At 37.6% G+C, this 21,234-nt stretch overlaps 2 protein-coding genes across 3 annotated transcripts in view; both read left to right on the plus strand.

The window, feature by feature from the left end:
* LOC126761352 (circadian locomoter output cycles protein kaput) overlaps positions 1-17,595 on the plus strand; it is a 48,872-nt gene extending 31,277 nt beyond the window's left edge. The window contains exons 3-8 of one of the 2 annotated variants that reach the window (XM_050477429.1): positions 9,758-9,906; positions 10,653-10,834; positions 10,908-11,124; positions 11,197-11,535; positions 11,593-12,173; positions 13,664-17,595. In XM_050477429.1, coding sequence (XP_050333386.1) covers positions 9,758-9,906; positions 10,653-10,834; positions 10,908-11,124; positions 11,197-11,535; positions 11,593-12,173; positions 13,664-15,337 — 3,142 coding nt within the window. In that variant the 3' untranslated portion in view covers positions 15,338-17,595. The remainder of the gene's footprint in view (positions 1-9,757; positions 9,907-10,652; positions 10,835-10,907; positions 11,125-11,196; positions 11,536-11,592; positions 12,174-13,663) is intronic. The other variant, XM_050477432.1, reaches the window with a different exon arrangement.
* LOC126761350 (transcription initiation factor TFIID subunit 4) overlaps positions 1-21,234 on the plus strand; it is a 239,487-nt gene that overhangs the window by 34,054 nt on the left and 184,199 nt on the right. The gene's annotated exons all lie outside the window — the stretch shown is intronic.

Below are 21,234 nucleotides of genomic sequence, written 5' to 3' on the forward strand. Positions count from 1 at the left end.
TTGTTCTATTGCGTTCTTGTTATTTCGTTTTTCCGTTCGTATGCCAGAAGGCCACTTGGGACATTACCGCTTATAACTAATTTTGCATCATCTGACACTGTTCGGTAGGCTGATGCAACTCTGAGGGATGCGGTGCGGTGCACTCTGGCCACTACCTTACGCCGATTTTCCTTTTTAAGCACATCTGCCCAGATGTAAGGTGATTTTCACTACCTTTTCTGCGCCATGCTGGATTTGTACCCAGAAGGTTAGTCTGGGGTCAAAACTTCCGCCTAGGTAGTTTACTGCATTTTGTGTCCTAAAAATATCCGTAGTCGTTTGCATACTTATTTCGAGGGGTATGTCCTTATTTGTTAACTGTATGTAGTAGCTCTGTTTTTTCCTTTCAAAGAGCTTTCCCTCTGTGTCAAGCATGCAGATTGGACAGTATGCTGCTGGCAAATTTATCGGGTAGTATTTATATTAATCTGCTAAAATTCCTAAGTAATATTTTTTACTTTTAGTTAGACTAAGATATACGTTGAGAATTTTTTCCGGATAATAATAAGGCTTTGTGTGAAATATTAATAAAATACCATTCCCAGCTATCTAAGCGAAATCCATAGCAATCTTTGGTGCGAGGATCAATCCGACGTAACCTTCCTCGCGTATACCTTATAAAGAAATTTAGCCGATCAAAATCAAGTTCTTTTATGGAAGACTTTTTTCCTTTAACAAAATAGCTTTTAAAAATTTTACATATATTATTAAACAAGCCAAGACAAGTGGCATAATATTGATGAAAATGTTTGTGAATTGATACAAAAAATGCATTAATCTATGTATTTAGAGATTATGTCAAAGAATAAAGCGATATTTTCATTATTCTGCTTATTATCAATTGAAAAATAAAATCGTATGAGTATATTAGCTTGAGTAGACTTAATCAGTTTTGATAGTATATAATGCAGCTGGCATTTATGATAGATCTATTCCCTTAGATAAGTCGTCTTAGATTGACCACTTCGTTGCGTTTCGCTGTAAAAGCGAGTTAAGCTTCAAATTTCGCATCTTCATAATATTGAACCTTGATGACAATAATAAAACAAATCGTGAATTTTATACAAAATCATCTTAAAATGGGCTCAAAAGCCAATGCAGGCATGCCAATATTTTCCATACACGTGTTATAAGACTCGGCTGTGATAACCTTCATTATCTTTAGTGAATTTTGTTTTTATTTTTTTTTTGGTACCTTTGTGAAGCGCGATTTGCTAGATTGTTGGATGGTTTCGACATAATATTTATAAATAAACGTCACGTCACTAGAAATCAATCGTTTGATGAATGCAGCGTCCTCAGCTACGTTAGAAGCAGCTCTTTTGCGATTTTTACTCGGCGCCGTTTTTGTAAAAGATTCGAGTCTCTTGGTATATGAGTCGAGGATTGATACGCTTAATATCCAAAACATTAACCAAAATGTGTTCAATCGATCCAAAAAAGTTGTTAATGTCCTCCCATATCACTCGGATGCCAACACGAAGATTTCAAAAACTGTTTCATTAACTTTTTCGTTGAAGCAGAATGGATGATTTGCATGGGGAAAGTTTTCGCTGCCTTCAGGACCTTCACTAAATATATGATGCCACTCAAATAATTGTTTTCAAAATTAGGTCTTCTTCTTCTTTATTGGAGTATACAGCACTTATGGGGTTATTGCAGAGTTAACAACAGCGCGCCAGTCGTTCCTCCATTTTGCTGGTTGGCGTCAATTGAGGATTCCAAGCGAAGCCAGATGCTTCTCCACCTGGTCCTTCCAACGGAGTGGAGGTCTTTCTCTTACTATGCTTCCCTGGCGGGTACTGCGTGGAATACTCTTAGAGCTGGAGTTTTTCTTGAGTGCTTTTTGATAAAGTGGACTCACCCAAACACGTCTGCAACATTTTCAACGATTTTGCAATGTTTGGAAGGAAGAAATTTCAAGTAAACTCGTTGCTAAATATTTGTCCATGATAAAAATTGCTTAACAAACCTTTCCGTTGTAAGCAACTAGCTGCTAAACACGCAATAAATGACATATGGAGACTAAACTTCAACGAATATAAAAAGGTGGTATCAATGTACGAACAATTTCTTTGTGGATTTTGATTTCAGCGCGCCAAGTCCGGTTCAATTATGATCTTGACATTATATACGCTTAACACATTTGACAGATACTTAATTTTGCCTTTGATAACCTATATTGCGCCTCCTCCCATTTACTGGGTTATGTAATGAATAAAATATAATCGCTTTAACAAAACAAACAAATTGCATATCCATTACAAATGGAAACCGAATTCACGCCTACGAATATCAGCACTTGTAAATAAATTGTGGCGGATAAGATTAACAGAAATCGAATTTGCTTTGATTTAATTAAATTACATAATTAACTGCAGGAACATTGATATGCCACATTCAAATGCCTAGATATAGATATATATAATATGTGTGTAAAGGTGTATGTGTTTAACCGCAAAGGAGGCAAGCAAATAGATTAATAAATAGTAAATAGGAAAGGTAACGCTTAGCAACAACAATTTTTTACTATTTCTCCACCGAAATTCGCAAACAGAAGAAAAAATGTAGAAAAAGTTATCCCAACAAGTGGGTGTGTTGGAGTGTGCAAGCGAGTGCTGGTCGCCCGCGCTTTGCGATTTCATAATGCCAAATATGCACAGAGCATGAAAATTTTCTACTTTGACATAAGCTGTCAAATACATAAGTGCGACTTATTGTAGCGAGATAAATGCAAACGACAACAGCGGATCGCATGTTGGTCGCTTCAAAGCGTATTCCAAGACATATGGATGTATATGCATCTGTATGTGTGTGTGTGGTCTGTGTGTGTTTGTTGTCGAATGAGCGTAGGAGTGATAGTGGCAGCACCAAATTTAGAAAGGTAAACAAATAAAAACACACACATGGAAGTTTTTTGTTCAAAAATGTTCAAGCGTGCATACACACACATGCGCACTCGCACATATGTATGTGTGCATTGTGGCTTTGTTATTAATACAATTTATTAATACAATCAAGTGCACAGTTGAGTTAACAATCCTAGAGTTGTAGAACATTGAAAGAAAAGGAAATTTTGTTAACGAGGCAATACATTTGGTTCTTAGAAAACATTAAAAAGGAAGTCTCTGAATTATTTACTGAAAATATTTGACGAAACTTGAAGCGAATTAATTTACATGGTAAAATAGTCGCTGACTCTCATCATTTTAGTTCATTAACAGCCAAACGCCTCGCCTGTTGAAATATTTATACCATTAAGGATTTCCAAACTTCCCTTATATTTCCATTTAAAGTGTGACCCATTTCAAGGTTCCCTACTTATTTTTAAGAAAACACACAAAATCTTCAAATTTAAGGGGAATATTTATTATTATTCAAAAGAATATTCTTTGGCATTTATTTTTTGAAAATTATCTCCTTCACATGTTGGCCGCGGCTGCGTCTCAGATGGTTCATCCGTTGAGTTCAATTTTCGTTGACTCGTTCGATCATTTCGACTGGTAACTGACGTGGGACACGCGTGATGTTTTGCTCCAATGCCTGAATCGAAGCGAAATTATCCGCATAGACTTTAGACTTTGCATATCCTCCACAGGAAAAAGTCTAACGGTGCGATATCGCACGATCTTGGTGGCCAATCGACCGGCCCAAAACGTGAAATTATCTGCTCACCGAACTGTTCTCTCAATAAATCTATTGATTGGTGCGTTGTGTGAGAAATAGTGCCGTGTTATTGAAACCAACAGTCGGCGAAATCACGAGCTTCAATCTTAGGCATCAAACAGTCGGTTATCATGGTGCGATAACGGTCGCCATTGACGGTTGCGTTCTCACCAGCATAATTTTTTGAAGAAATATGGACCGATGATTCCACCGGCTGCACCAAACCTTTATTTTATCTATACGAAATGGCAGCGCTTAAATCTCTTTAGATTGCTCTTCGTCCCCAAATGCGGCAATCTTGCTTGTTTCCATACCCATTGAGCCAAAAATGAGTCTAACGTTGAACAAAATATGGCTCTAAAACAGTGGTTCCCAAACTTATTTTGTCTACCGCCCACTTTGAGAATAAATATTTTTTTAGCGCCCCCATTTTTTCACCTATTTAAAAACCACCATAACTTCAAATTAATTATTGTGACCTATATATGTATATTAACGGAGAATTCTAAACGAAACTTTTACTATAACCAACAACTTGAAACCTGAGCGCAATAGGTAACATACAACGGCGCTTAGGTCTCAAGTTAACTCTTACGGGCTCCACCTGCCAATAAGAATGATTATTGAAACGCAACTTTATAGTATTGAAACAGAGAATCTTTTATTAAAAATAAAACTAAAATAATGGATCCCTATATAAAAACTAATGTAAAGGATGAATCTGATGCTGTTTAATAATTTTGTTAATATCAGGTTCCAATTTACTCAAGAACAGTCGCAAGTCGCCACGTTCGGTAACAAGCAAACGATTTATATTTTTAGTGTTGTCACAGCACTAAATCCACGTTCACACAAATATGACGATGGGAATGCTATCAAGAATCGTTGAACGATTGACCACAATCCAGGGTACAATTGCGAGATCGGTTTTTGTAGCCAAAATTCTTGGTAACCATTTTTGAACCTTATTTTTATTTCCTCGTTTGTTGTCAATTCTATAAGTTCTTCTTCCAGCTGAGGTGACATTGCTGTGTTGACATTTGAAAACGGATCCAACACCCAGTCTGGTATTTCCAAGTTCAAAATGTCCTGGTATCGTTCGGTGAAGTCAATGTGGAGGTTTTCCAAATGTTGGCAGTAGGCAAACAATTCGTCGTTACTGCATGATACTGATAAATTCGGAAAATTGTGAAACTCACGTCTGCCCAGATTCTTTTTGTGTAGAAGCAGTTTGGCTGCGAAAGCAGCAATGACGTTTTTTGTTTTAATTAAATTTAGTTTATCGCCTTGCAGTTGGAGATTCATGTCGTTGAACAATTTATACAGGTCTGTCATGTAAGCTATATCATTCTTTGATGTTATGAGCTTGTCTTGAAATACTGTATCTTTAGTTTCCAAGAACTCTATGACAGAGTCAAACAGGTTGTAAAATCGAGTCAGACAATTGCCTCTTGATAGCCAACGAACTTCAGTATGAAACAACAAACGATTGAAATCCTCGTCATTAGTAACACAAAGCTGATGAAATAATCTATCATTCAAAGAGCTGTTGCGGATTTTATTGACTGCTTTGATGAGATATTGCAGTGATTGAAATAGTTTTTCACTTAAGTTTCTAGCAACTTAATGTTGTCAATGTTGTCTATGAATAACGCAATGTACACCAAGGACATCTGGAATTTTATTTTTTAAGTACGCTATGAAGCCTTTACGGCACCCTGTCATAGCCGGAGCGCCATCCGTAGCAACTGAAATAATATTTTTCAAAGGAATTTCTTTCTCATCGCAAAACTTTTCCAATATATTGAATATGGTTTCGCCTTTTGTATCGGTCTCTAAATTTCTATCAAATAATAGTTCTTCACATATTTTCTCATCTTTAATAAAGCTCACGTAAGACAACAACAATGCTTCATTAGTTGGTAAAGTGGACTCATCCACCTGAATTGAAAATTGACTTGACCTCAGATGATCGTACAATGATTCTTCAATGTTTTCAGCCATTTCATCAATTCGTCTTTGCACAGAATTATTACTCAAAGGAATTTTTCGGATAATATCTGCGGCCGGTTTATGAAGCACGGTAGTTATTACTTCATTTATTGCTGGCAATATTAACTCTTCTCCGATGTTATGTGGTTTGCATTTTTGAGCCATTAACAAAGAGATATTGTACGAAGCTCGAAGTCCGTCGTCATCTTGCTTGATGTTCACAAGTTGTTGTTGAGAGCCATTTTCTTTCTGGGTCTCTTACCGCCCCCCTTGATACCTGCAGCGCCCACAAGGGGGCGTTATCGCCCACTTTGGGAAACACTGCTCTAAAACGTCGGATATTCTTGCAACTTTTCAAGAGCCCATAACGCGAAGTGATGGCGCTTGGGAAGGTCAAGCGGCTTCAATTCTTGCACAAACCCTATTTTTTACGCTTTCCATTTAAGATCTCTCTATTTTCTAAAGTACTAAGCAAAAATAGCCTGACAGCTTGACACGACTCACAGGAGATCTGTCAAAAAATGGCTATTGAAATAAGTACATCTACTTGGATCATCCGTTCTTTGTGAAAAATTGGATTTCGATACTTTAAGCTCTTGAGTCTTTATTTCTATTCATGATTTGTTTTTCAGGTCTGAAAAAAGGTTTTGAACAAAAACATTTTTTAATGATACTGGTGCATCAGCTTGACTTTCGATAAAATCACTCCACAATTGATCACGTGCATAGGATAACCCGAGTCATTGAAAATGCCTTTGAAGAAAAACAGTTTTCTCGGCCGTCTTCCTGGACATTTCTAAAGCCTTTGACAAAGTTTGCCATGACGAGCTCCAAAACAAAATTAAAATTTTATTTTAAAATCATATCTTTCGGGCCGTTTTTTTTCGAACTAAACATGGATATAAGGACTCTGATTGAAAGGAAATAAAAACTGGTGATATATTAAGACCCATCCTTGTTATACTAGTTACATGCGATCTACCATACGATGACAATTTTATTATAGCAACATTTTCAGATGATTCTTTAGTTTTGTCAGTCGTCAAAAACAAAGAGCATCAATTGCAAGACTGCAAGAAAAATATTTGAAAGGACAGCTAAATGGCAAATAAAATTAAATGAAACAAAATCAGTACATTTTTATTTCACATACAACAATACTAGATATATACCTTTTTACTTAAAGGGTGTGCAAATACCATATCACAACACAGCGAAATATCTAGGCATGACCCTGGACACAAAACTTAAATGGAGTACACATGTCAAAAAGAAAAATTAAAAATTAAATTCAGAAGCACTTATTGGCTATTGGGTAGAAACCCTGCCCTGTCCACATACAACAAAATTCTTGTTTAAAAGTAAGTGTTCAGACCAGTTTGGACTTACGGGATACAACTTTGAGGCTGCTCAGGCCCTAGCACTGTTGTACAAATCCAGCGATTCCAAAACAAAATTTTAACATGCACCGTCAATGCGGCTTGGCATGTTCGCAGTCACGATCTTGAACGCGATCTCGGAATTGACTCCGCATAAATCAACAAATATGTGAACACTGAAGCCAGGGCAATTTACACGCAGAGCACCATTTACCATTAATTATTTTGTATTATATTTACAATAAGCAAAACAAATAGTTCGTTAGTTTATTCTATGTTAACCAGTTAGAACGGCAATGAAATAAAAAAAAGCAATTTCAGTCGTCAATCGATACCATTATCTACTAAGCAGTTATAGAAGGAGAAAGTTGGCTTCCCTTTTTTAAATGAGCCGAATAAAAATTGTAGAGTTTGCAACCATTAGAATGAGAGAATTGTATCTAAATCTGCAATTACGTAGGAGGAGGGTTAATTCATAAAAAACGAGCATTTATAGTGAATTTTTTGTGATGACATATTTAAAATTCTTTCTTTAAACCCAACGATAATCTTATGTAAAATTTTTACCAAGAAATAATAAAAAATACGCCAAGGGCAGTAATTATTCTCAGAAAATAGTGTTGAATGTTGATATTATAAGGAAAAGCAAATTTGTAAAAGGGAGTTGTAGGGAAAATACTTTAAAGTTTTGACATCTGTTAAAAACATTTATAAGACACGTAAGAAAATACTCATAACTTCATCAATTTTACTACAAAAAAATTAAAAAAAAAATATTCTTGAGATTTTATGCACTTATTTATGGCAGAAAAAAAAACAAAAAACTCCTTAAGTTGAATAGCGTTATATTCGGCAACAGATGATGATTAAAAACTCACTTTGGATATGTGGTCGACATGGTAACAAAGTCCACTTTCTAATTTTAAACAATGACAGTATAGAGTGGGTAAAATAAGTGGAAATTTCTTCACAGAATGCCAATATATTATCTTGTACATCTACGAAACAACTTCTATAAAATCGGAGGCTATATTCCCTAATATCTACATTAATTCTTACTGCACAACGTACTTGCCAGAAAACGTAATTTGAACACACTGACGCCTCAGCAATTTTTATCGACTGCAAGAGCGCTTCAAAACTCCTCTGTTCCATTCCCATCTCTCCGTCCGATACATTCTGTTATTCTCATATAGAGCATCATATACCGAATATATGTACCACAATTTCCAGTAGGAGCGCTACAAAAGTGTTTGGGATATCAATATTTTTTTTTGTTCCTGTGAAAGAATATTCACTGCCATTGTGTATAAAGCTCAATTTCTCTTGTATGGCCATCACGGGCACGCTTGCAGAAGTCCAGACGCTGAACCCAATTTTCGACGCTTTTCAAGCATAAATCGGTCGATGTTGCTGCAAATTCACGTTGGATATTCGTACAAAGTTCATCGGTCGTCGTTGGTTTGTTGGCACAGACCATAGACTTGACGTAGCTCACAGGAAATAGTTAGTCTAATGGCGTCAAATCGCACGACTGAGGCGGCCAATTGACTGGGCCAATACGTGAGAGAACACATTCAACAAACTTGGTTTTCAATAAATCGATTGAGACATTCGCTGTGTGGCTTGTGGCGCCGTCCTGTTGGAACCACATACTATTCAAGTTCATATCATCCAATTCGGGCCAAAAATATTCGGTTTTCATTGAGCGGTAGCGATTTCCATTCACATTAACGTGACGGTCTTGACGCCGCCGGCTCGTAAACCGCTCCAAACCGTAATTTTTTCGGGATGCATTTGTGACTCATGAAGTACGTGTGGATTACCGCCTGACCAGTGATGTATGTTTTGCTTATTGGCGAAGCCATTCAGCAAGAAATGAACCTCATCGCTGAAGATGATTTTTCGTTGAATATCCGTATCATTTTCAAATTGTTGCTCAGCCCAATTCACGAACATACGACGATTATGGTGGCTTCAGTTCTTGCATCAATTTTAAATTGTAAGGATGTACGCTAAGATCTTTTCGCAAAATTCGCCACAACGACGTCACAGAGTGCGATTTGGGTCATCCAAGATTGATGCGCTAGCGGCCGCAATATTCTCGACAACTGTACTGTACCTGTGGATTCAAAGACGCTCAATTGTTGGTCTGACAGGACGGCTATGACGACCATAAATAAAAATGAGACCACTGTCTCCAAATTTCGGTAGTAAATTTTAATAATTTCGACTCGTTGTTGGATGGATCTTTCTATGATGTAATGACAAACTTTAATGAAGAGAAATGTCAAAAGAGCGGGGAAGAATATGGCGTCTTTTGCTGTCCCTATTGGTTTACTTTTGTAGCGGTCCTATTGAAAAACCCTTTAGAATGCATGCATGAATGAGTGGAAAATAATTACTTAAGATTTTATTTGAGGTTAGGTAAATGTTTTCGAAAGTTTTAAATAGTTTAGCATAGTTAGTCAGATTAGTGAAAAATGACGAGAAAAAAATATAATTATTTCAGTGTCTCCATATGACTTTCCAACATACATATTTCATTATACAGAACCTTTGAATCCTTCACCCCAATTTTGGATCTCCAATGCTTTTTATATACTTGCATCACTACATAGTCAACTAATTTATCATTAATTAATCCATTTGTTAATTGAAAGCTAATTACTTTCTTTCAGAAAATCTCGAAATCTCAGCGAAAAGAAGAGGAGAGATCAATTCAATACGCTGGTGAATGATTTGAGCGCGCTCATATCGACATCAAATCGGAAAATGGATAAATCGACAGTGCTCAAGTCGACAATAGCATTTTTGAAACATCACAACGGTAAGTGAATGGATTTTATGCCAAAATAATCTGTCAAAAGTATGTATAATATGTTATATATAAGTCAATAAAAATCCTAGTGTTCACAGAAACCCATGTGAAATTTATTGAGTTTAAGGAGTGAAAGTTATATTTTAAGATTACGTTACTCTTCAGCAAATTAAACACCGAAGCTATAATACCCTTCACAAATGCAAAAGAATTCCATACAAAAACTTTGATCGATCAGTACAAATGACAGCTATAAGCTATATTACTCCATTTTAAGAATTTTTTCGGGGGTTGCACCGTTGGTTTAGATAAGAAACCGATATCGGCGTTTCCGACAATGATCAGCTTCTTACGGAGAACAGGACGTTCGTAAAATTTCAGATCGATTTCTCCAAAACTGAGTACGCCAATGTACCGACAGTCAGGCGGTCATGGCTCAATCAAATCAGCTCAACATGTAGATCATCTATATCTATATTTATAGGGTCTCCCAGGATTCCTTTTGGGTATTACAAACTTCGTGTTAAAACAAGTTTGACTTGTTTAGGTTATAAAAATAGTTTTTAAAGCAAGATAACAGGCTACAGAGAAGAAATACACGAATCCTGGAGGAAATTAGAAACTGAAGTATTTTTGAAACTAAAGATGATACAGTTCTAGTGATATTGTTTAATTTTTGTCCAAAAATAGACCGAATGAAAGTTTCACAATATTTGAAAAAATAATTTATTTCCAATTCGATATTTTCCTTGCAGAGGCCACCGATCGTTCGAAAGTTTTCGAAATACAGCAAGACTGGAAACCAACATTTCTTACCAACGACGAGTTTACACATCTCATGCTGGAATCTTTGGATGGCTTCATAATAGTGTTTAGCGGTATTGGTTCCATATGTTATGCATCTGAAAGTATTACTCCACTGCTCGGTTACCTGCCGGTGAGTAGATATTACTGTAAATATAACTTTTGGCACCAGCTAATCATTTATATTATTCTTGTTCGTCCCTTAGAGTGACCTTGTGAATATGACCATTTTCGATTTGACCTACGAAATGGATCATGAAAGTCTACTGAATATATTTCTAAATCCCAAACCAGTGATCGAGCCACTACAGACTGATATCAACTCAAGTAATCAAATTACATTTTATTTGCATTTACGGCGTGGCGGTATCGACAAAGTGGATGCCAATGCGTACGAGTTAGTTAAATTTGTAGGTTATTTTCGTAAGTAGAACACTTTATCTTTACTGTACCAAATGTAATTGTCTAACCTCGAAAAAATGACACTTAAAACAGGAAACGATGTGAATCTAGACAGCATACAATCGCAGAACACACTTGCCTTGCCACGTATCTTCCAAATGAATCCCAGCGCGGAGGTGGATAAGAAATTGATATTCGTCGGCACGGGGCGCATTCAGACGCCGCAGTTGATACGCGAGATGTCCGCCATAGATCCGACGTGTAATGAGTTCACTTCGAAACATAGCATGGAATGGAAATTTCTCTTTCTGGATCATCGTGCGCCGCCGATCATCGGTTATATGCCCTTTGAAGTGCTCGGCACCTCCGGTTATGATTACTACCATTTCGATGATTTGGAGAGCATCGTGGCTTGCCATGAAGAGTGTAAGTGTTAGTTACAACTAGTTTTGCACTTCCGACAACAAAGTTTAATAAATCTTCCTACAGTGATGCAGAAAGGCGAATGCAAGTCGTGCTATTATCGTTTCCTTACGAAAGGACAACAATGGATCTGGCTGCAGACCGAGTTCTATGTGTCCTACCACCAATTCAGCTCGAAACCTGACTACGTTGTGTGTACACACAAGGTTGTCAGTTATGCAGATGTGATACGCCAAAGTAAGGCGGGCAATAAGTTGGAGAAAACTCCTTCGATCAACAACAGCACTAGTAAGTCGTCCACAATGACTTTGAGGGACATTGAAACCACCAGTCAAAGTCTAGATCCTTCCACGCTTTCGGCGAGCGATAGTGGCAATGTTATAATGGGTATATTAAATGAAGCTTCGCCTCGGCTAGACACATCACCCATATGGCCGAATGCTTCCTCCACCACTGGCATAACATCGACAACATTCAAGACATCCCGACCCGCCTCGAGTTATGGCAATATTAGTTCTACTGGAATCTCACCGACAGCTAAGCGAAAACGGTATTTCCCACATAGGCCGGGCAACGAATCGGATTCCACGTCCATGTCTGCGGATTCGGCCACCAGTAAGCACTCGCTTATGACACATTTGAGTTCGGTGAGTCCTTATCATAACGCTCGAACTGAGGTTATTTGATTTTAACTCTCTATAATATACCTGGATCTTTGTAACTCTTTTTGAGTGTGGAGGCAAAATTAATATAATTAATTTTATCTTTGTCTGTACATACATTTATAGTAGAGGGAATAAATTGAAGTAGAGGTTATAAGTTGGAGTAGACCCGAAGTCAGGGCAAATACCTTTAGCTCCAAAGAAAGTGGGCGCATTGTAATCAGGCATAGCACATTAAGCAGGGGGTTTTTAATATGCCACCATCAGGCTTTATCTGAGAGAGAAGGTTTCAAGTCACACTCAAAGAGCTTGGATGGCGCAGAGGCCCGCGATTAAAGATGGCTGCTGGATCGGGGGCGGGATCTATTGCGCGGAAATAGATTTCAGCTGACCCTTCACGCTGCCGGAATACGGCAGTATCATCCAGGCAAAAGCCTTTGCAGAATAGCTGCTGCGATAGCCAAAAACATAGGAATCAATAGAGAACATCAATCGGCAATTAATCTCACATAGCATTGAGTCGGAGAATTTCCCTAGAAGCAGGGAGAAGTAGATATAGTGGCTACCGGAAAGCGGTTACATATATACTGGGTTCCAGGTCACAAGGACCTTCCGAGCAACGAAATAGCCGGTGAAATGCGAAAGAGCTGCCAGACGGATTAGGTTGATATGGAATAACTTAGAGACATTCAGCATCACCAAGATCATGTGCAAGATTCCGAAGAAAAACACGCATCCTTTTTATCGACACGATCTCGATCTCGAAAAAACCGCAGAATGGTGGATGGCCTAATCAACTTACTGGCATTACATGAGAGCCGTATGGGCATATTTAACGACGCGTGCAGGGAAGAAGGTATGGGACGCTGGAAAACCGCTGCAGCTTCTATCGAACCTTAACGAGAGCTCGGCTTAGATATCTAAGAGTCTCGCAGTTCTCGAGACTGAATGAAGTATCTGAATTAGGTATCAAATCTATATTAAACCTTGGAAAATGCGTTTACGTCCCGCACGACGTAAGCTTCAGCTCATATTAAATATAATCTATATCTGTCACTACAAAGGACCTGTAGGTCTATTGAGGTGGCAGCTAGCCAGTAGAACCTAACCTAACTTTTAAATGTATTCTTTGGACACATTTTAAAACCAATTACGCCGTCTACATTGCATCGCTAGTCGCTTCTGGCTAACTAAATATCTAGGGAACGAACTTGGTTTAGTTTCACTTTCAAAGAGGTCATTCTAATATAGGTATGCCGAGTAAATAAGCTCTGCGGGCGCAACCTTCTTTAAAAATTTACTCAGCTGTTAGCTTCCTTAAACCAGATACTCATTTGCAAGATATTTTTTCACCTTATCATTATTTAGTTGAAGTTTCGTACAAAAGGCAACATCTTACTATCATTGTTTTATTCTAACTGAGAATATATACCCTTTTTGGAATCTTTGAAAATAACCAATTTACTCTAACGCAGAGTCGACAACGTCACGGTCACAGTCACAGCTCGGGTATGCAAATGCCGCAAAGTACAACGCACGCGCAGCAACTGAACTCGGCCAACCAACATGCACTACACAATCACCACCAGTCGCAACAGAACACACAGCTGCAGATGAATCAAACGCAGAACCAACAAAAGATTCTACCGATGCTACCGCAACACACCATGGCGCAGGCGCAAATAGTGCCCAACAACCCATGTCAATTCACACAGCCCACCTTCCCGATACGCAGCTCGCAAATAGTCGGTCCCACATTCCTGGAGCCATCGCAATACCTTGCCGCCATACCGGTGCAACCGGTGATTGCGCAATTTCCGGTCGCGCCGGTGCTCTCACCGCTGCCGGTGAATATGAGTACGGCGCCACCTTGGAAGGCGGCCGCGCAACCGACGAACGGCACCTTCGATCCGCTGCAGAGCCAAGCCGACATGCTCTCCGGTGCGGTGGTGATGACGCCCACCCAAACCCAGCTGCAGGATCAGCTGCAGCGCAAGCACGACGAATTGCAAAAGCTGATCATGCAACAGCAAGATGAATTGCGCATGGTCTCCGAGCAGCTGCTGTTAGCGCGCTACACACTGCTGCAGCCGATGATGCCGATGAATTACAATACGCCGCCGAATAGCGGTCGCAGCAATTACAATTTCGCCAGCGCCAATACGACGATGGAGCAGCAATTCACGCAGTTTGGCTTCACTATGAACTCCAGCGAGCAGCTGGTGGATCAGACGACGCAGCAGATGATGTTGCAGCAGCAACAACACGCGCAGACGCAACAGCAACATAGCATGCAGCAACAGCAGACGCAGCATATGCAAACCCAGCAACAACAACAACAAATACATAACCACAATCACCAACAACAGCAGCAACAGCAACAGCAACAACAACAAACGACGCAACAAAGCAATCACCATCAGCAGCATCATCATCATCAGCAACCGCAACAAAATCAGCCACAGCTACAACAACACTTGCAGGCGCTGCAGCCGCAGCCGCAACAACAACAACAACAGCAGCAGCAGTCGCAGGAGCAAACGCAACAACTGAACCTGCTCTCACGCAGTGTACCTGATCTGGCGCAATTCGGTCACGAAGACATCGACGCGTTCTTCAATCTCTCGCCGCTGCAAACGATCGCCAACACGCAACCGAGTCATAACTCGCGCAGCAGCAATAATTTGGTGAGCTCCAGTAATGGGCAGCAACAACAGGGCAGCATGAATCAGAGCTTCATCAACAACACCAGCGCACCGCAAACGACAAATGAGGATTCGCTACTCACCTACATGCAAATGGCCACCGAATCGAGTTCGACACTCAACTTCCCGATGGGCATAAGCGATGATGGTTCCGAATCGCAGAGCGATCGTATCGAAGCCAAATTAATTGGTGGTAATCAAGTTATGCAGCAACAGCAACAGCATCAAGTGTTGACTCATCAACAGCAACAACAACAACAGCAGCAGCAACAACAACAACAACGTACCAATAATTTCTTTCCGAATAATCCATTCGAAGCGCTCGGCAATCAAGCGACCACAAATCAATTACCTAACGATCTGGAAATACTGCCCTATCAGATGTCGCAGGAGCAGTCGCAGAACCTCTTCAACTCACCGCAATCCTCGAGAAATAGTCAATAGCCTTAAGCCGCAATTCGAATTAGTTTAGTTCTAAGCTTAGAGTTAGTTTTAGTTTGTTTATTTTGTGTATGTGTGCGTCTCGGTATATATAGTATTCGTATGCATTCGTGCGTTTAGGTAGACGTAGCGCGTAAGTACAAACCCTGCAAGAAAATCCACTGATGTATGTATGTATATATTTACTTTAATCCGTTGAATTATTAGCATGCCATCTTATTGTATTTTAATTCTAACCTTTAAATATTTACGCGTTCGTTAGAATGAACGTAAAGGTACAATCTTCCCAACGGTACATTAACAATTCGAAATCGACCTATACTCTTGGTCAGCTGTCCCTGAAGATTTTAGTAACTTTCGCTATTTTCGTTGACTTTTTAACTTAAATGTCTCGGTTAAAGTATGAGTTTACTTATCCGCGTAGGACCAATGAGTTCACAAAAACGAGCACCCTTACCCAACGAGCAGGTATTCCTCTGTTTTCGTGCATTCGGGCGCTTGATCAATAGTCCTCGCACGAGCTCTGTAAGTGTTAGCCAGCAACCGCACTTGCAAGGTTACGTAAGCCTTTTCTCAGAGGGGAACGAAAAAAGATTCGTAAGTGGGAATAATGACAGGTGTCCTAATTAGACCCCACTCTTTAACATCGACGCGCTAAGGTTAAAGATTTTGAGGGACTCAGCTTGTCAAAGTTGCAGGGAGGATGAGAAATTTCAAATGTCTATACACATTCTCCGCTGTCCAGCTTTGGCCAGATTAAGGTTGAACCATCTATGTTGCCATACTTTCTACGAACCCGGCGAATTGGCTGCAGTAGATATTAGCCAGCTCAAACCATTTTTGCTGGACAGGCGTTTCTAGCCGTTCAAGTGGGTGTATTCGTGGCACGAAAAATTAGCGTACTTCCTAACCTAACCCAACCTGAACTTTCGAAGTAAGGATGGAATGTTATCTTGATCATACTTTAATTAAGTTTCGAAAATATAATATCGATATTGGTACAGGCCTTCGCTGGTCTTCTATACCCAATATAATGATTTCTCCACTTCTGGTCGATTTTTTGCCAGATATATCAGTTTATCTGTTAAATATTTATTTATGTAAACATTTTGGAAAACGGTGGTTGAACTTCAACCACCTTGGTGGCCAATCGACCGGACCAAAACGTGAAATTATCTGCTCACCGCAATGTTCTCTCAATAAATTCATGCGATATGTGGGAAGTGACGCCGTCTTGATGAAACCAAATGTAGCCGATATCATGAGCTTCAATTTCAGGTATCAAACAGTCGGTTCTCATGGTACGTTCTCACCGGTATCATTTTTGAAGAAAGATGGACCGATGATTCCACTGGCCCACCATCCAGTACATTTTTTTCGCAAATAGTCGTAAAAATAGGAAACTCAAAAGCGCAGGACCTCAGGCAGAAGGGCTCATACTTGGAAGAAATGCTTTTGAGGTATCTACCAAACAAATTTTCAGATAATCGTTTTCTATCCACCCTACTCAATGTACTTGTATAATGATTACTATAAATATTACTTGAGATTACTTAAACTCTAACCTCACTTAGCTCTTTCTGACTCGTTTCCTCGTTAACTTCAGCAGATGTGGAGCTGCACTGCAGGGTGCGTAGAGGCTAAATGGCTAAAGCTTTTTTAATTTGAATGTGTGTTTGTTGGATAATGCATTTTTATCACTCCGATAGGATTAATTACAGTAAAAGTTATGTGTGTATATGTTTCAGAATTAATTGGATATAAATTTCCTTAATTTAATATTGATTTTTGTGCAATGAAATATTCTCGTGCGTGATCTGCTTGCCAAAAGTTTAATTTAAACTTGGTATTATAAGAATAGATTGTTTCTAAGTAAGAACTAGTGTTTTTAAATAAATCTATTTCAATGAAATGGCAGCTACAAATTATAGTTTTTGCTGCAGTGTGTGATAAAATATTGTGTAATGGAAGAGTTAATGCTTTTTTTAACAGATTAACACTCGTAATTTTTTTTTGTTGTTTTTATTGTTTTTTTTCAATAAAATTATAGAGAAAGCAGCTGTTTTATGTGAATCTAACGCATTTATTTGTACGTCTAAAGTTAGCTTGCTGCATTAATTGCTCTATTGAAGTTTAATGAAAAGACAATTAAGAACACAAAATTAAAATTTTTCATTTTATTCACTTGCCGTTTTGAGGTTAGTTGTTTTATTACTTTCCTTTGCTTTTTTCTCAAATTTCTAATAAAATTTCAGCATTAATTTGTCGTCTTTCTAATTTTCTAAAAATATCTTTTTTTTTCTTTATATATATGAAAAATATTTGATTTTTATCCTTATGTATGTATAGAAATATATTTATAGATAAACTTTAAATGTTAAAAAAATTGTTAGAAAAATATTTAAACATTTTTTGTAAAAAAAGTAAAAATAATATTTTCGAACTTAAATTCTCTTGTGATATAATTTAAGGGAAATTTGATGTTTGTTATTTGTTTATTTTTGGTTTTTATACAGTAATTACGCACTTAAGCTAAATATCGTCACCTAAAATACAAAATAACCTAACATCACTTTTCATAAGTTTACAGGCGAAGAAAAAATGTTATAATAACAAGAAAAAACGTTAACTTCGGTTGCACCGAAGCTAAATACCCTTCACAGGTGCACTTCTGTTAGTAACTATGTGTTCAGTTTGTATGGAAGCTATATGCTATAGTTAACCGATCTGAACAATTTCTTCGGAGATAACATTGTTGCCTTAGAAAGTAATATATACCAAATTTCGTGAATATATCTTGTCAAATGTGAAAGTTTACATGCATTTGATTCCGATCGTTCAGTTTGTATGGCAGCTATATGTTATAGTGGTCCGATATCGGCCGTTCCGACAAATGAGCAGCTTCTTGAAGAGAAAATGACGTTTGAAAATTTTCAAAACGGAATCGTAAAAACTTCGTATGTATACAGACAGACAGACGGACAGACAGACGGACATGGCTAAATCGACTCAGCTCGACATACTGATCATTTATATATGTACTTTATAGGGTCTCCGACGATTCCTTCTGGGTGTTACAAACTTCGTGACAAACTTAATATACCCTGTTCAGGGTATAAAAACCACGCATATTGGGTATAAAATGATTACATTTTGGTTATTTTTGAGTGTGTGATAAGCAAAATATAACCATTTTTAACCAAAACTCAAATTTTCATGATTAAAAATTTGACTTTGGGTTATAAAATGGTTATATATTGGTTACTATATCTGACAGCGATTTTCGATTTTTTTTTTGATGATACATTGTTTTGCATTTTTGGTGACGATATAGTAAATTGTCCGCGTTAAAATATATAATATTACATATTTTCTCTATACGCCTGTTTGAAAACTGTAAATAATTTAGTTTAGATTATTTGTTATACTCAGGTTTTAAGACACTTGTTGCTTAATCGTTTAACAAAAGTAAGTTTAGAATTAGTTTATATTAAATTTTAGGTAAGAGCTAAATTTTAGCTTATAACTTGTAGTTCTAACAAGCAAACATTCCACCTTATAGCAAAAATCAATATTTTAAATAATTTAAAATTAACCCACCTGAGATAATTATATGTAAATTGAAAACAAAGTTAGCAAGTTGCCCAACGTAGGCTCTAGTTTTTTTACGATGTTCATAGAGTTTTGACTATAACACAAATTGCATTTTAAAAATTGAAAAATTTAAATTTTTATTTTTTGAAAAATAATTACATAACATTAGTATTTATTTTTTTATTTTATTTTATACAAATGTTCAAAGCTACGATTGGTTTGGAAGGTCTCATAATAACGACGCTAAAGCAGAAACTAAAGCGGTATTTATGCCGCTTAAATGAACAAATCTATTTCAATTAAACAAAATTAATAAAAAATACTGAACATTTAACGTTTTAGTTTGTCAGCTTTATTATAAAATATCTTAAGTGTGAAACAATTTTTTTATAATTTAAGCCAAAATGTTAGCTTTGCTGGCAGTAGATGGCAGTGTGCTATGATAACGAAGGTTGCCCTTTATATTTCGGGTTTAGAGAACAAAAACAAATATTACTCATCGAAAATCGCTTTATTGTTTTTCAAATTATTCTCCTTCAAGGTCTATATAGTGAGAAAACCGGAAACTGCAAATAAAAGGCAAAATATTTAATTATTCATCAATATTTATTTTGTCACCTTCAAAGTAATCCCCACCAGATGTAATACACTTATGCTCCGATTTTTCCAGTCCTCGAAACACTTTCATAAGCACTTTGTGGGATGGCCTTCAGTTCCTTCTGTGAATTTTGTTTAATCTCTTCGATCGACTGAAAACGGGTTCTACGGAGCGGCAATTTCAATTTGGCGAACAAGGAAAAATCATATGAAGCCAAATCTGATGAATACGGTGGTTCATCGATCGAATTCATTGCGTTTTTGGTTTCAAATTTGGTCACAATCGCGGATCGATGCTTTGCATTAACATGGTGTAAAATCCATGAACTGTTTTTTCACAGTTCCGGCCGTTTTTGACGGATGTTGTCACGCAAACGCCTCAATACGTCCAATTAGAACTTCTCATTGACCATCTGCCCCTCCAGAATAAATTCATAATGCACGAAACCACAAATATCGAAAAAAATAATGAGCTTCACCTTGATTTTTGAGCGGCTTTTGTGTAGTTTTATTGGTTCCGTCTTGTTCTTTTTCCCTCCATACCGATGATTGCTGACTTGATTACATGGTAAACTTATAAACCCATGTCTCATCGGTACTTATAATGCTATCCATGAGTATGGGATCGGAATTCGCATGATCAAGTATGTCCAAAGAGATCTGTTTACGGTTCTCTTTTTGAAACAAACTTTATCCGGACTAGCTGAGAAAGAACGCGTTTCATACCCAACATATAAACCAAAATCCTTCGAACGTTCATCATTTTATGTTGCTGAAGACCTCAATTTGTCGATTCCCAGACGTTGACAAGAATTGGGACTGTCTCATATCACAACCTGGGAGGTTTTGAGAAAGGGTTTGGACTTGCATGCGTGTAAAATTTGGACTACCATCAACGTCGTCACTTTGTTGATGTTGCCTTGGAACAATTTGAAAATAATAACGATTTTTTTAAGAAATTCATCTTCTCAGATGAGACTCACTTTCATCTGAGTGATGCGATAAATACACAAAACTTTGGATTCTTGTGCGAAGAAAATGCACAAATTATTCATGAACATTCACCTAAATTGGCAGTTTGATGTAGTTTTTGGTCTGGTGAAATCATTAGTCTATACTTCTTTTGAAATATAGTTGGTGACATCATTACTGTCAAGGGAGGGATAATAAGATGATTAATGATAACCAACTTTTTATGGCTGCAATTGAAAGAAGTTGATCATGACAACATCTGGTTCCAGCAAGACGGAGCTCCCTGCCATACAGCACGTGCAAGAACCATATTATTGCCAGAAAATTTTATAGATTCGATTATTTCAAGAAATTGTCACAAAGAATGCCCTCCAAGAAGTTGTGATTTAACACCATTCGACTACTTCTTGTGAAGTTATTTGAAGTTATTGGTCTCTGACAATAAACTAGACGCTCTTAAGGGCTTAGGAAGCGAACGACGAATTGATTTAGTAGGAAAAGTACTCGCTATATGGATTCATCGAATACGTTACTTCAATAGAAGCCGTGGAGGCCATTTTCATGACGTTGCATTCAGAAAATAACTGTATCGATTGCACTTCACATTAAATCAAAAACATTTGCATTTTTTTAGCAATTAGTGCGTTTTTTTTTTAAGATATCGTATCACATTTATTGAAAAACCCTAAAGAAAAGGCAACCTACGGATAAGCGTCTCGTGAAGAAAATCTAAAAAC

The sequence above is a fragment of the Bactrocera neohumeralis genome, chromosome 6, assembly GCF_024586455.1.
Source record: "Bactrocera neohumeralis isolate Rockhampton chromosome 6, APGP_CSIRO_Bneo_wtdbg2-racon-allhic-juicebox.fasta_v2, whole genome shotgun sequence".
NCBI lineage: Eukaryota > Metazoa > Arthropoda > Insecta > Diptera > Tephritidae > Bactrocera > Bactrocera neohumeralis.